At 47.9% G+C, this 16,095-nt stretch overlaps 1 protein-coding gene across 4 annotated transcripts in view; it reads left to right on the top strand.

Moving 5' to 3' along the window:
- gng12b (guanine nucleotide binding protein (G protein), gamma 12b) overlaps window positions 1-13,023 on the top strand; it is a 23,509-nt gene extending 10,486 nt beyond the window's left edge. The window contains exons 2-5 of one of the 4 annotated variants that reach the window (XM_056604395.1): window positions 6,111-6,201; window positions 7,991-8,184; window positions 10,607-10,733; window positions 11,364-13,023. In XM_056604395.1, the coding sequence (XP_056460370.1) occupies window positions 10,638-10,733; window positions 11,364-11,489 (222 nt within the window). In that variant the 5' untranslated portion in view covers window positions 6,111-6,201; window positions 7,991-8,184; window positions 10,607-10,637 and the 3' untranslated portion in view covers window positions 11,490-13,023. Of the gene's footprint in view, window positions 1-6,110; window positions 6,202-7,957; window positions 8,185-9,903; window positions 10,196-10,606; window positions 10,734-11,363 lie in introns of those variants that run through there. The other 3 variants (XM_056604396.1, XM_056604397.1, XM_056604394.1) reach the window with 3 other exon arrangements.
- The last annotated feature ends 3,072 nt before the right edge of the window (window positions 13,024-16,095 follow it).

Genomic DNA, 16,095 nt, shown 5'->3' with positions numbered 1-16,095 from the left:
GAGGAGCAAGGAGGAGTAGGGAGGAGCAGGGAGGAGAAGGGAGGTGCATGGAGGAGCAGGGAGGAGTAGGGAGGTGCAGGGAGGTGCATGGAGGAGCAGGGGCATGTGGGGAGGAGCAGGGAGGAGCAGGGAGGTGCATGGAGCAGGGAGCAGCAGGGAGGAGTAGGGAGGTGCAGGGAGGTGCATGGAGGAGTAGGGGCATGTGGGGAGGAGCAGGGAGGCGCGACCACGCCACAGCAGAGGAGTTGAAACCCGAACCTCATGTGATCCGGAGGCTGGGAACAGCCGAGAGAGTTCCCGCGATGCTCTTTGTTTTTACTGCAAACCAGATCGCCGGGATGCCCCCCAGATCTGGGAGAGTGAAGTGTGATACTGTGGAACAAAACAAACACACTGAGTCAAACAATTCATTCATCAGAGGTTCTACGTTTTCTCTCCCGCTCTGAGGTGCAACTTCCTGAGAATTCTCTCTCACAGGCACAAGATGTTCTTCAAACAAAGCCATCCATATTTTTTTGTCTACTCCCATAATGCATTGCATTTGTTTTATATTCAGCTTATGTTATATATTTATGTTTTTTCTCTGCACACACACATTTAATCAAGGAGCAGGTAGGTGTTAGACATTACAGACACAGGTCATTTGGGAGCTGGTATTGGTTGGACAGCACAGAGACAGGTCCTTAAGGAGCAGGTAGGCATGAGATGGTAAATAGAGAAGTCATTAAGGAGCAGGTAGGGGTTAGACAGTGAATACAGGTCGGGTCAGAGAATACAGAAACAGGTCCTTAAAGAGCAGGTAGGGGTTATCTATCGAAGGAAGCTTTAGATGTTAAAATGTTTGTGACATCGGGGATCCATCCCAGTAACTTTTAGCCGGGAGTCTTCATTCTTTTGGTCTCTGGTCTCTAGTCTGTCCCACCTCCTCCGGCATCGAAAGATCCAAAACAACCTCCCTTTCATTCAGCGGAGGAGGAGCCTGTCTATGTCTGTATTATTGCAGTGTGTTGCATGTGTCTGTGGTGCATGTGTGTGGGCTGTGGTTTATTGTGTGTGTGTGTGTGTGTGTGTGTGTGTGTGTGTGTGTGTGTGTGTGTGTGTGTGTGTGTGTGTGTGTGTGTGTGTGTGTGTGTGTGTGTGTGTGTGTGCACGTTTGTGTACGTGCATGTGTGTGTGTGTGTGTGTGTGTGTGTGTGCTAAAGGTGTGTGGTTAGTTGGTTGGTTGATGGGAAAGTGCAGTTCTCTCTGCATTCCTATCTGCTGAGCGGAGCCCGGGCCTCAGTCTAGACAAATCTCTGTTGTCAGGGGAGACCTGGGGGAGAACAGGGACAGACCATAGTCTATATGAGATAGGGGGGGACCAGGGGACAGACCATAGAATGATTTAAACAGCAGTGGGGGGGGGGGACCAGGGACAGAGTGGTAGAGACTAGGGGGTCCAGCGCTGGGGGGAGAACTTGTTTTCTTCTCTTCATTTCAGTTTACTTTCTCCTTCTCGACTCCCCCTCTCTCTCCCACTCTTCAACGACTTTCCCGCCCTGATTTCCCTCTCTCTCTCTGTCTGTCTGTCTCTCTCTCTCTCTCTCTCTCTCTCTCTCTCTCTCTCTCTCTCTCTCTCTCTCTCTCTCTCTCTCTCTCTCTCTCTCTCTCTCAGTCCCTCTTTCCTTCTCCATTTCATGCTTTCCCATACTCCCTCTCCCCCCTTTCGCTCAGGGGGTTCATGTGTAAAAGTGGTGGGTGTCTGCGAGTGTCTGGTGTTGTTCTGCTGGCTGATGCTGGGAGTGTCTGGGTGTAGACGTCGGGTTGGGCGTTGCAGTCGTTATGACTGGAGCCATGGTCTCTCTGTCGCGCTCAGCAGGAAATAGCTCCATGCACGCACGCAAACCCTCACTGCACTTGAATCCTTTTGTGCATGTGATCCGTTCATGCAAAATGTTGTTTGCTTGAGTATGAATTTGCTTGCACACTGAACTTTATTGTGCACTCAGTGTTCACCTTGCACACTGGTTCAACTGTGCATGCTCATTCCAACCTGCACGCTTTTAGGCCCAATCCCATTTCTACCCCTTACCCCTTCCCCTCCCCCCTCCCCCTTGTTTTGAAGGGGTAAGGGGAAGGGGTAAGGGGTAGATAGGGATCGAGCCTTAACCTCTTTTATTGAATCCAATGCTTGAAGCGAACCAACAATCATGTCTACCTCTCATTTACTCTCTTTCTGCCTCACTCTCTCACTCTCTCTGTCTCCCTCTATGTATCTCTCTGTCTCTCTCTCTCTAGCTCTTTTTCTCTCTGTACCTATCTATTTGTCTGGCACACACACGCACACACACACACACACACACACACACGCACGCACGCACGCACGCACGCACACACACACACACACACACACACACACACACACACACACACACACACACACACACACACACACACACACACACACACACACACACACACACACACACACACACACACACACGGTCACACACACACGGTCACACAAACAGCCACACAGTCACGGGTCAGCTGTTTGCCGACCATCAATCTGTGTTTACTAGCCGACACCAGACTGTTTAGGTCAACAGAAAGCCCACGACGCAGCAGCCCTGGCTCCCCGCCTGGCTCTCCGTGGTCCACTCGGCGTGTAGTGTGTGGGCTGGGCCGGGGACAGTGCTCTGCAGATAAGACAGACTGCAGACAGCAGGATCAGGCAGCAGCCGTGAGTTCCTGGCTGGACCGGAGGATCAGCCTGCAGACAGGCTGGCTGATCTGGGCTCCACCACCTCCTGCTCTCTGCTCAGCTGTGAGCTCTCTCTCTCTCTCTCACACACACACACACACACACACACACACACACACACACACACACACACACACACACACACACACACACACACACACACACACACACACACATACAGACGCACAGACACACACACACACACACACACACACACACACACACACACACACACACACACACACACACACACACACACACACACACACACACGCAATTGCTCTCTCTGTCTGTTGTTGTGCGTCAGCCTCGGGCACCTTGTTGTTTGCAGAGAATTCTTACGACTGCCAGAAGTTATGGAAAGGTTTAGTTTCTCCCCATGTCTGGTCGAGGGAAATGTGTTGGATGGTGGACGGAGGTGGGAAGTGGAAGGGCTTGGTTTAGGAATAGACATCTCAGTGCTGGGAAACTCTCAGGATCAGCTGTGTGTTTCAAAGGCTGGGCGCTTCCAGTTAAGCACGAAAAATGTTCCTCTTCCACGAGGCGTGCAGATGCCTCAAGAGAGAGGAGACGGTTAGGAAGCCTGTGTGAACCCTGTGAAACGTGCAGACGAGCGCGGGAACTACCCCTCTTACGTTCCTCTGAGGACTGGCATGAATAGATGCTTCTTTAAACATACTGCCTGCTTTCTCACGATTGTCCTCGCAAATTATTGTTTCACAAAAAACCACCCAAATCTCTCAAAGACCTCAGAATGACCACATCGACAAAGACTCACGTCTATAGTGTGTGTGTGTGTGGGTGTGTGTGTGTGTGTGTGTGTGTGTGTGTGTGTGTGTGTGTGTGTGTGTGTGTGTGTGTGTGTGTGTGTGTGTGTGTGTGTGTGTGTGTGTGTGTGTGTGTGTGTGCGTGCTTTATTGTTTTTGGAGTACAATAAAAGGAAAAGTGCACGAGAGTCAGTGTAAACTTGTGCACGAGACTGGTGCACGATGGACCGGCACCTGGTTTCACTGCCTTTCTCTCTGTGTGTTTGCCTTCCGTGGACATGAAAGGCATGACGGCAGACTTCAAAGAGAACTTTAATCCACTGCAAGTTAGTCGATGAGAGCGCCCGTGAGAACATGCACAGACGCCAAGGACACGTGCACGTCTACATTACTCCACATTTATGTTTGATATGACTGAGGGCTTTGATCTTAGTGTGACTACAAGTGTCCAAGAATATGACCACACAAAGTCACGCTCACGCCTGCATTGAACGCACACAGACACGCAAAACAAACACACGTATGAGTCCCAAAGTGACTGGAGACTCCGAGCCACACACAAACACCCACAAGCATAAACGTGCTCACACACACAAACACATATGTCCCTAAGTGACGGGAGACACCCAGCTGCACACATGCACACAAATACGCACACACATAAGTGGTGTATAATTAGACATACACACGCATATGTATTTATAGATACTAAGATGTCCCTGTCTGCAGAACGCGACAAGATGGAGACACACACAGACACACACACACACACACACACACACACACACACACGCGCGCGCGCGCGCGCGTGTGTGTGTGTGTGTGTGTGTGTGTGTGTGTGTGTGTGTGTGTGTGTGTGTGTGTGTGTGTCTCCATCTTGTCGCGTTCTGACACACACACACACACACACACACACACACACACACACACACACACACACACACACACACACACACACACACACACACACACACACACAGAAACCCATGACTGTGTGCAGGTCACAGCAGTAATATTTCAACGTGAGAACCAGTCTTCTGTGCTGGGAGAGAGGAGAGGATCTGGTGTCTGGGATCTGGTGACCTCCCTGCAAGAGGTGCTGCTTTGTTCTCTCTCTCTCTCTCTCTCTCTCTCTCTCTCCCCCTCTCTCCCTCTCTCCCTCTCTCCCTCTCTCCCTCTCTCCCTCTCTCGGAGGGGGGGCGAGGAGACAAACTCCCAGTAGCCTCTGAGTCAATACCGTCATGGAGTCTCCGTCTTCCCCACCCTCCCTTCCCCGCCGCGTCTCGTCTCGGAGCACATTGTGTTCCCCTGATGACACATCTGGGACAATCTGGGTCTCAGACGGCTCGCCGCGCCAGACCTGGAATGCTGGAACGCGCATTGCTCATCCCCGGCTCACACCGTCTGCAGCGAGCCCCGCTACACTTTGAGGTGTATTGTTTGTTGTTACTGTGCGTCTGCGTGTGTCCCTCTCTCTCCCTCGGCGGCCGCTGGAGGGGAGGAAACTGTCTCTTTGCGTCTGCACGGTCTGGCTCCACAGATAGCATCAAGCTGTGGCTGCTAACTGCTCATGAGGGTGTAGTTAAACTTGGTCAATTAAAAAGCCGAGCAAAGCCTGCAGGGTTCCTGGCTCCCATGGAAACGCCACCACCCCAAAACGCCTCTGTCTCCTTTCGTGGCTCCACACTGATAGCACAGTCTGCATTGTCCCCATGCCGCTGGAGCTGACCCTTAAACCAGGCGAGCTAATTGTGGACACTAGCCCCGGTCAGGCTGGGCCAGCGCTGGCGGGGGGGGGGGGGGGGTCGTGGCCGTATTGTTGTGGCGTTAGCTGAACAATGGAGCCGTTAACTGCAGCAGCGCAGGACGTTAGCGCCAGGCTGATAAGGAGTCATTCAGGCTACGGTGTTGAGCGTCTCTGTCTGGCCGTTGGCCTGGTTCAGCTCTGCTTTTATCTGATCCAAACAGGGCTGCAGCCACATATTTCCCGCAGTACATTTTGTTCTGAATGTTCGTTCAGTTTTGTTTGTTCAGAAGATGCTTTTGACAAAAGTGAACTGCAGTGATTTTTTTTCATTATTACACTTGTGGTTACTTTGACAGACTATTTTAATTTGAGGCAGACAAACATCACATATAGCCACAATTGCACAAATAGCAGCAACACTCATCAAAGTACGCCAGTATCCACCCTTCCTCATAGCTTTGGATAAAACATGATCTGGGACTGTTTGCCAGTCACAAAGCCAGTACCACCCACGTTTGGCATTTGGACTTCCCCGTTGTGGACGAGACATTCCTTGCATTATAACACAACGGCAGCAACATAACCACAATTACACACGTGAATTTCTCTACCCACTCTCATGTCTGTTGAGGATTTGGTTGATTATTGTGACAGTAGATTAGCGGATCTTAAACCTTTTCATCCCAGACCTTGAAGACCATTTCAGTGGACCTTAATGCGTTCATGGAATGAATTGGTGATCCTTTTCCTGTGTGATGTCAGGTCATGATCCAACTACAACTCCGCCCCATGGTTTGAGAAACGCTGCAGAAGAGCAACTGAACACACACTGTGCCTCTCTGTTTCTCTTAAGTTCAGACTCCAGGGGCCTCACCTTACTGCAGGGGCCCACCTGTGAGATCCCTGGGAGCAAGTTCAAAAAAGCACAAGACGAAAATACAGTGGTAGGAATGCAGTTTTGCTATGAATGCACATGTTGATGTGAATGGTTTGGTGGTGAGTTCTGAGTTTGGTGTGTGTGTTTGTGTGTGTGTATGTGTGTGTGTGTTTGTGTGTGTGCGTGCATGTGTGTGTGCGTGTGTGTGTGTGTGTGTGTGTGTGTGTGTGTGTGTGTGTGTGTGTGTGTGTGTGTGTGTGTGTGTGTGTGTGTGTGTGTGTGTGAATGTGTGTGTGTGTGTGTGTGTGTGTGTGTGTGTGTGTGTGTGTGTGTGTGTGTGTGTGTGTGTGTGTGTGTGTGTGTGTGTGTGTGTGTGTGTGTGTGCATGTGTGTGTGTGTGTGTGAGCGTTTGTGTGTATGCGTGCGTGTGTGTTGGGGCGTGCCACCTCAAGGCCACAGCAGGAGCTGTGATGTGGGCCAGGGACGAGCACACAAAGGTATTCCAGGAATGCTCTCGTCACTGCCGAGAATTACAAAGTCCGACGTCGGTAATCTCTCACGTGTGGCGTGCCATTCTTCCCTGATCCCTGTTTCCATGAGCTCCTTTGGAATGACACCAAAAAATCTGGATTGGAGTTTATTTGTTAACCCAGAGGGAGAATGGAAATCCTGGGGTGGACTTTTAATTTCTAGACTTTGCTATTTACTATGAAGTCTTTGAGCAGAGTCTTAAATCCAAAGGGACTTAGTTTTTGTTAGATGCGCAGCATTATGGTCAGGGCATTTTGCTTGCAGATTTCAGGGATCGAACCCAGTGCCTTTCAGCTAGGAGTCAAACACACCCACGACTAGACTTTCCTGCCTTTGTTATCACAATGCTGCGTCTGTTTATTTTGAGAAAATCTTTAACTAGATTTACATCTTGTCAGATATTATCCTCTACTAGACAGCGGGAAGCATTGTTAGTTCATATTGTTAACATAGCAAACATACCTCCCCCCCTCCCGGTGACAACCAGTGCATTTGTGAGGGGAATTCTGCAGTTGAATCAAACCAATGAGCCTTCAAGCAACATGAATAGAAACGCAAGTCCATTTTTATTAGTATTGTTGTACTTGTGGTGCTTTCATTGATTGTATCATGTCTGTACACATCATAAGGATGCATGGGTGGTCCAATCACAGCAAACATAAACCTCCATATTTCCATATTGTGGATGCAGGGGTGTGGACCAACTGAACACTACCCCATCATTACTCACAGCGTGAGCAGAGCCGACCAGTCTGAATCTAAATCAGTCGCTACAAACAGCTGGTCTCTCCCAGTGGTGAGGGTGGGAGCGGAGCGCGGCACCGTTGAGCCGTGGCGGTTATTCTGACTCAGCTCGGTAACCTTTTCACTGGTACAGAAACTACCACGACAAACACTCTCCTGTAAAGGGCACACAAATGCACAGTGAAAAACATGCAGGTGCCCTCCTGTCAAGGGAACCTAGCAGTGCTTTTTTGTGTGTGCGCTTGTTTGTCTGTGTCTGTGTATGAGTCAGTGAGAGTTAGAGAGACATAGAGAGAGAGTGTTTTTGAGAGAAAACAACAGCGTGAGCATCTGTTTGTGTGTGTGTGTGTGTGTGTGTGTGTGTGTGTGTGTGTGTGTGTGTGTCTGATAGTCTGTGTTTGTGCATGAGTGAGCGAGAGTTAGAGAGACAGAGAGAGAATGTGTGTGAGAGAGAACGAGACAGTGTGTGTGAGAGAAAATTAGACATTCTGTGTACCAGTGTGTGTGTGTGTGTGCTTGCATTAGTGCACGAGTGTGCATGCAAGCTTGCGCGTCCTCAGTACACTCATCTCTTGTTTCAGTGTGATGTCACCACGAGGCGTGCTGAGCAGGCGGGAGAAAAGGCCAAGTCCTCCTTCTCTCTCTTCCAGCCGGCTGCACCCTAAAGTAGTCACTCCCCTGCCCACTGGAGCGGTCTCTCCGCTGGCGTCACACGGGGACCCCCGCCAACGTCACGCAGGGCAGGGGCCACGTCTCCGCTGACGCAGCGGGGAAGGTCTGGTGCTCTGGTGTGTCTCTCTGTGCGTCTGGTGTGGTCGGGCGTGAGACGTCCTCTGGAAGCCCACACTAGAGTGACCGGTGTGCAGTCACTCTAGGCTGGGCCACAGCTTCTCTGGGGGTCACAGCTGTGGAGACAGAGAAGCTGTTTGGTCAGCAACGCACTGAGGCAGACGATGGGAACAATGGGATCTGCAGCATGACAGAAACAATGCATTGGTGGTTTATAGTCCCCAGTGTGGACACCAGGGTTTGTGTCGGAGGGTTTGGACAGTATTTCCTTAACAACAACGAGATCAACAATGCTTAAGAATCACATATGACTAAGAGTAACTATGACTAATGCTGACTGATGTAATTGAGGTGCACAACATGTTTATTTTTATGCTTCATTTAGTTATTTATATTTATTGTCATGGTCATAATACAAAACATTCGCCGTTCTACTGCATTCGGCCCCGTTCTATTTTTAGCCCTCTTTGTGTTACAGCAGACGTCCGTAGCTCTCTGCCTCGCTATTTTTAACTCGGCCGCACCATATTTAATCATTTATACTTCAGAGCATGTCTGGTGATCCATGCTTCCTGCGGAGGAAGAGGAAGGGGGGGTGGGGCGGGGGGGGGGGGGATGCAGACTTTGTGCCTCTTTACTTCTCCTCCTCTCTAGCCTCCTCTCCTTTCTTTTCTTCTCCTCTCTACTCTACTCTTTCCCTCCTCCCCTTCTCTCTGCTTATCTCTGTTCCCTCTTTATTTCTACTCGTCTCTAATCCTCTTTACTGTCCCTCTTCTCCTTCTATCCTCCTCCTCCTCCTCTCCGGCTCTCTACTCATCTCTCCTCTTTTCCTCCTCTCATTCTCTCTACTCTCCCCCTCTTCCTCTTTACTCCTCCTCTCTGATTGGCTCCCCCCTCCTCCTCCTCCTCTCCTGGCTCTTTAAGGGGTTTTCGAAGCCTCCACTGTTACCGGTAACAACGGCTGGCAAGTGGTAGACATGACTCACGACATGCTAGTCTGCACAGAATAGCACGGAGACGCACAAGGCCTCGTTGAGTATTTGTGTGATTCTTTCCAATTTCCTTTGCTCCTCAAAGCCTGGTTTTTGAACAAAGGCTAAATGCCGACCGTGTTTTTCTTCTATTCTTGGCCCATATTTGCAGTCCATATGGACTGGTGCTTTCTCATAAAGCATTACTCTACTTTCTAGATTCTTAGCTTGATATTAACCTAACCAACGTTTATGAAAAGTGACAATCTTGAAGTTCTCCAAATTTTCTCCAATTCAAATTTAGACAAACGTCATTTCAGTCACTATCCATCGCCAAAAGAGATAATAGGCAAGGCAAGTCAAGGCACACTGACGCTAGCTCTTGCGATAGGCAGTATTTTGTATGTTATGAACTGGGTGTCGGCGGCAACATTCCCGTCATGCATTGAAGTCACAAGCATCTCAGTTAGTGACGCCAGAGAGGGCATAGTGGAGCTACTGCAACAGACTTGCTATTCTACGAACTTGTGTGTAGCGGTGTACTGTTTTGTTTCAAAGTAAGTGCTGCCAAAGAAAACAAAACTGAAACTTAGCGAAAGCCACTCTAACCATATCTCTAATTCCTAACTTGACCATCTCTAACCTAATACCTAACATAACTATCTCTGAATGATGCCTAATCTTCACCATCTCTACTAAGTACCAAGACTCCATCTCTAACCTAATTCTTCAACTCAGCCCAACAATGTTACCAGAATCACTTGTGAAACAAGAATTTGGTAAATGATTGGGACATCGCTTTTATTTTTGTCATTTCCCATGAATGGTTTTAGGGAAGTAGCAAAATTGTTGCTGGTAAATATTAATTTCGCACTCATGCCAACATTCATAAATAAACACGTAGATCTTCGCTGCAATGTTGCAGTAGCATTTCATTTGCATTTTGTTTTTGTAAGTCCTCTGCAGAGGTGTCCCAGAGCAGGATAGCCAACCCTAACTTCTCCCAACATGTTAACTTCTGATTAGGTTGGTTCTCCATTTGTTTGTGATTGGGTGAATATGAATGGTGGAATGGGAATGTGAGTGAATTCATAATCAGGCTACAGTGTGAATGGTGTCCCCAGTGATGACAGCAGTGTATGCATAAATGCAATCACTCCCACACTAAGCCAGAGCTCACTGATATATTTTCTTGAGAACCTACCATAGCATTTCCTAAACGGTTTTCCTAAATATTGTCAGGCTATCCAAACTGAAACTAAGAAAATGAATTATTTCTGATCACATCACAATTAAAAAAATATCAATTTTTCTCATTTCCAAATTCCTCCAGTCTTTGAATATCCAATTTTGGTGGACGAAACCCCATATGAGTTGACCCAAACTGTGGGCATAGTCTCGGTACAGGTCAACTCACCCGTCTCCCCCACCCTGCAGGGCTGCAGGCAGTGTCTGACGCAGAGGGACCATGCCCAACGTTAAGGTGCAGAGCTCCAGTGGCCTGGCCCAGGCCCGCCGCAGTGTCCAGCAGCTCAGGCAGGAGGCCTGCATGGAGAGGATCAAGGTACACCTGGGTTCACGCGCAACAAACCTTTTATTCGTATTTATTTCATTTACCATCACTCTGTCTAAAGTATTTTTATTGTCCCGGTACCAAACAAATAAAATGTAGACTTATTTATGTTGGGCTTTCTTTCTTTTATCGCTTGTGTTTTTTTTTATTGTTTTCCTGGTTTAGTAGGCCTGGAGTCCAAGCATTTCATGACCTTTTGTTCTTTAATATGCACGCGCTAAATCCACTTGAAACTATCTGCACTTTATCCTTTTTGCACTTTGCTCTTAGCCTTTGTGCAACCAAGGTGTTTCACGTTCTTGTTTTGACTTTCGAAGATCATTTTCTGTAAATATTTTACTATTTGTTTGGGAGGATGCTTCTCTCTAAGGGGGGGACTCGCAGTGAATACCGTAGCTCCATGTGAGCAGGCAGAGGTTAGTGCATCTTGCCCCAGAATGACTACAGGTGGAATTGCTGACATTGGGGATTTGATTCCAGAACCTTTTGGATGGGCATGGATAGGCAATTCTGAATTCTGAATATAGAGTTGGATGTCTTAACAGTGCTTTGTGAATATGGCTATATGAACATATCTGTTCAACCTATCCCCCCCCCCCCCCCCCCCCCCTCCCTGCCCAGGTGTCCAAGGCGTCTTCAGACCTCATGCACTTCTGCCGGGAGCAGGCCAAGTACGATCCCCTGCTCAATGGCATCCCTGCCTCCGAAAACCCCTTCAAGGAGAAGAAGCCATGCGCCATTTTGTAGCAGAAGACACTTTCGGCCTTTATTCTTCTCATGCTTTTTCCCCCCCATTATTCTGTTCCGGAAAACAAGACTCAAACTGAAACTCATGAGTGAAACTGTACCATAGAAACGTTAGCCTTGAGGTCGTTGGCCTCTCTAAATTGGTTACCAAACACCTGCTTCTGAACAGCGGTTGGATAAGTAGCCCTTTAACTGCACACCAAGTACACCAAAGAACACTCAGCCACTGTACTCCAGCTAGCATGTAGCATCAGATATAACAGCTAGCAGATGTAGCAATGGATATAAAAGCTAGCAGATATGGCATCAGATATAATTCTTGCAGATATAGCATGAGATATAAAGCTAGCAGATATATCATCAGATAAAACGGCTTGCAGATATAGCATATAAAAGCTAGCCGATATAGCATAGATAGATAAAGAATTCACTACAGTATGAGGTATAATATTAGGTATTGTGCCATAAAAAATAACATTAGATATTACTCCAATGTTAAAGATGCAATGTATGACCTTTTAATGCAGAGAAGGAACCTACTTTCTCCAGGTAGATTTATTGGATTTATAGGAATTAATGGAGGGTTTCACCAGTTGGTCATAATGAAATGTTATTCAAAGCTTCAGATAAAAAAAATGTTTTATATCAATGCAATGGCTTTCTGCCTTTCTGTACTTCGTATGCAATAGAAACAACTGCAAGATGATGATTTTTCACTTGACACTCCTCACACTTCTGGTAAGGTATAGATGTTTGTGGCAAATGAATGAGTGTAGATTAGCCCCTTTAAATGAGGTACACCTTAAATGTATTTAAATACGCTGTAGATTCTATATCTCACCGTGTGTCGGCTTCCATATTTGTTATCATGCTATCAGTTAGTCTTAAAAGCTGTTAGAACTTACATAAACATGACTGTCACCATCTTGTACCAAAACATTCTGTGTTTACAGTTGCCATGGGGATTTTCCTCCACACAATCCATCAGAGAGCTGAGATGCATTAATGCGTGTACCAGGGTGACTATTGACATTCGTCTCATGTTTAATTACACATAACTAAGGAAAGGTCGCTTAAAATCTTTCTAGGTGTAGATGCAATAATGCTAGGACACACATTGAATGAATATGTATACTTACATGCACTCACATACATTTTAGCTACTCGTCTGAATTGTGTTTGTGTGTGAGTGTGTGTGAATGCATGCGTGTGTGTGTCTATGAGACCGTTGTCAACAATTATGGCGGAATTTATCCAACAAATAAAACATGTAAGGACCTGATCAATGTGTTAATCGATTTAAATAAAAGTATTCCCAAACGATGTAAATCACAAGTCCATGTATTCATTGAACCAGCAGTACTTATTTATACAAAACTACAAAGACCTTCCAAATACAACCAATGATCCTTGTAACAACAAAGAGACAGGGGTATTTTCATGATCATCCGGTTCTTAGTACGCATTCGTATTCGTATTCTGAGAAAGTCCATTCTCTTAATAACTGCACCCTCGAGTTTACTCAGATCTGAATCTGACGTAGAAGCTTCGTCAACATGAACGCACCAGTTACTCATGCGTCTGTTTACCTGCACGCTCATATTTCCTTTGTTGTTTTTGAAACCTGTCTATGCCTCGCCTTAATGTATACTTATAATGGAATATTTATCCCGTGCTGCATTGATTGTTCCCAGGGCTTGGCTTAGAAGTTAAGTTGAGGTTTTCGATGAAGGTATCAGCAAAAATGTATAAAGGAGCAATAATATTTTACTTGCACGTAATGCTTCAGCCATTTGTTTTTTGATCTTTAAACATGACATTTTAACAGTTACCAAGAACTTTAACAAAGAACACCATGCCCTGTCGGGCACACGATCAATCACGCACAATCACACAGGCACACACACATGCAAACACCAAACCTTGCACACACGCATGCAAATAGTCAATCAAAACCACACACACACAAACATGCACACACACAAGCAAACAGTCAATCACACACACTTATACAAACACGGACGAATGCGCATACGGACACACACCAACACACACACACACGCACGCACGCACGCACGCACGCACACGCACACACGCACACACGCACGCACGCACGCACACACACACACACACACACACACACACACACACACACACACACACACACACACACACACAACGGGCAAACACACATACGCACACACACGCACGCACACACACACGCACACACACGCACACACACGCACACACACGCACACACGCACACACGCGCACGCAGCTCTCTCCCCAGTGTATTCCAGGTCAGGGGGTTGGGTGTGCATGCGTTCCTCTTCATAATAACATGTTATGTGACGTGGACCACGCCCCCCCTGGCTGTTATGCAACCCAGCAGCTGGGAGCCCTCCTCTCTCCCATCACCCAGGTGTGAGGTTACACACCAGAACCAGGTCAGGTCTCTTCTTTTGGCCCACATTAACATAATCCTCTCTGCCGTCACACCACGACAGTTGGCTGGAGGTGTCGTGTGGGGTGATCATGTTACCCTGTTATCTTAGAGGAGCAACAAGAAGTAGCTTAATATCTTCAGAGGACAGCTTCTGTTTACCAATGTGTTGAACTACAAAGGGCTGTGTTATGTGTGTGAATGTATATTTGCATTGGTTTTTTCGGTGCACACGATAGTGTAGTGGTTAGGGTGTTTGACTGTCTGCTGAAAGGTTTTGGGTTTGAATCCCAAGGCCGGCAGTCTCTCTGTAGGCATCAGAGAGCAAGATGCTCCCTAACCCTGACCTGCTCAGAAATGACACTCATCTAAAAGAAAGTTTTTTAGAGTAAAAAGTAATCGTCCAAAATGTCCTTATAGAGAGTTTTTGGAAGACACGTTTATCCGGAACATCCGAAGCAAGAGCACTCTCGGCATGGGTGGCCTCAAACTGAATTCAGTGGAAATTATCTTGCGGTTATTTCCTTGAAACAACATGGACCTGTTTTTCATTGCTCATGCTTCCAGTAGCTCAGCTTACTTTGCACAGCACCGTGCTCGACAAAGACATCTCAGCCCTGCTTTCTAGAGATTAAATCCTGCTTTCTATAGATTCCAGGCTGCTCTCCATATAACTGAGGTTGGCCAACAGTTCTGACCACAGATTACGAAACTCGTCCAGTCAGTTTGTCACTGTTTATTGAACGATAATATAATATTTGCTGGTCTTTTGCAATCTCCGGTTTTTAATTCAGTGCGTGTGTGTGTGTGTGTGTGAGTGTGTGTGTGTAGGGGGGGGGGGCGCATTAACACACTGTACCTTTCACCTTTTTTACCTTCTCAACCTGCGATGTCCATCGGCCAATCAGTGCAGGCCAGCCGTGACCTTGGCACACCTGTTGTTGTTGTGTTGCAAAAAAAACGTTCCCTTGTTTGACGTATACCTCTTCCTGGATGCCGCAGAATCTGCTGACATCGGTTCAATGGAACCATGTGGATGACTCGTGTGCGAGTCACCCACATGGTGACGTCACTGCTGCCTTCCCGTCCCCGTCCCCGTCCCCCCACCTTCCTCCACCTCCCCCCCCGCCTCCCTCCACTTCGTGTTTCCAGTTAAGTCCTGTCTCTGCACATTTTCTCGGTCCCAATAGTCGTAGACATTATGAGCAAGTGTTACTGGACAATCAGACGCGGTGCCTTTTTTTTTTCCCATCGCCTCCTTCACCCTCCCCCCCCCTACTTCTCCTCCCTCCCCCTACTCCTCTACCGTCCCCGTAGTCCTCCTCCCTGTCCCTTTCTCCTCCACCCTCCCCGTACTCCTCCTCCCTCTCGATATCCTGTTTGCACCCCCTCCTCCTCCTCCTCCCTACGTCTTTATATTAACGTATCTCACCTTTGAATGGCAGCTGTGCCTTTGTTTTATCTCAACGTGCAATTGCAGAATCATTCAAGCATGTTCTCTAATTTCTCCTGATGTACAGTAGATCTGGTTGCAATCGGCCTGTGGGGGATGTGCTGTTTAATTATCTGCTTGGCTGATGGATGAAATGCTCAGTGTGTGGTGGGTTTGAAGCCTCTGGGGACCTGTCTGTGGGGATGCTCTCCTGGGACTCATCCCAGGGCTCTGGTTCCCTGCTCTCTCCTCCAGGAACCTGCAGGGCTGGCTAATTGAAGACCCTAATCTTCCCACGTAGGTGCGAATGATTGTGTGTGTGTGTGTGTGTGTGTGTGTGTGTGTGTGTGTGTGTGTGTGTGTGTGTGTGTGTGTGTGTGTGTGTGTGTGTGTGTGTGTGTGTGTGTGTGTGTGTGTGTGTGTGTGTGTGTGTGTGTGTGTGTGTCTGCGTCTGCCAGACCCTGTAATGGTGGTTTCACCACTGGTGTAACGGGTTCCCCTTTCCGGGCCCCTCCCTGCCTCTAGCCCATTGTCAGCAATAGGGTACTACACACCACCAACACCCCCCCCCCCTCCACACAACCACCACCACCACCGATACTACACCCCCGCCATCCCTCTCCCAACCCTTCGACCCTGGCCAGGAATAAGGGGCTAAAAAGAGGAATGCCGGATAGCGTAGTCCAGGTCTTTCTGCAGAGCTCTGGTTAACCATGGTCCAGGCGTGCGTT

The sequence above is a fragment of the Gadus chalcogrammus genome, chromosome 12 (genome assembly GCF_026213295.1).
Source record: "Gadus chalcogrammus isolate NIFS_2021 chromosome 12, NIFS_Gcha_1.0, whole genome shotgun sequence".
Taxonomy (NCBI): domain Eukaryota; kingdom Metazoa; phylum Chordata; class Actinopteri; order Gadiformes; family Gadidae; genus Gadus; species Gadus chalcogrammus.
This window is presented reverse-complemented; position numbering and strand designations above follow the sequence as displayed.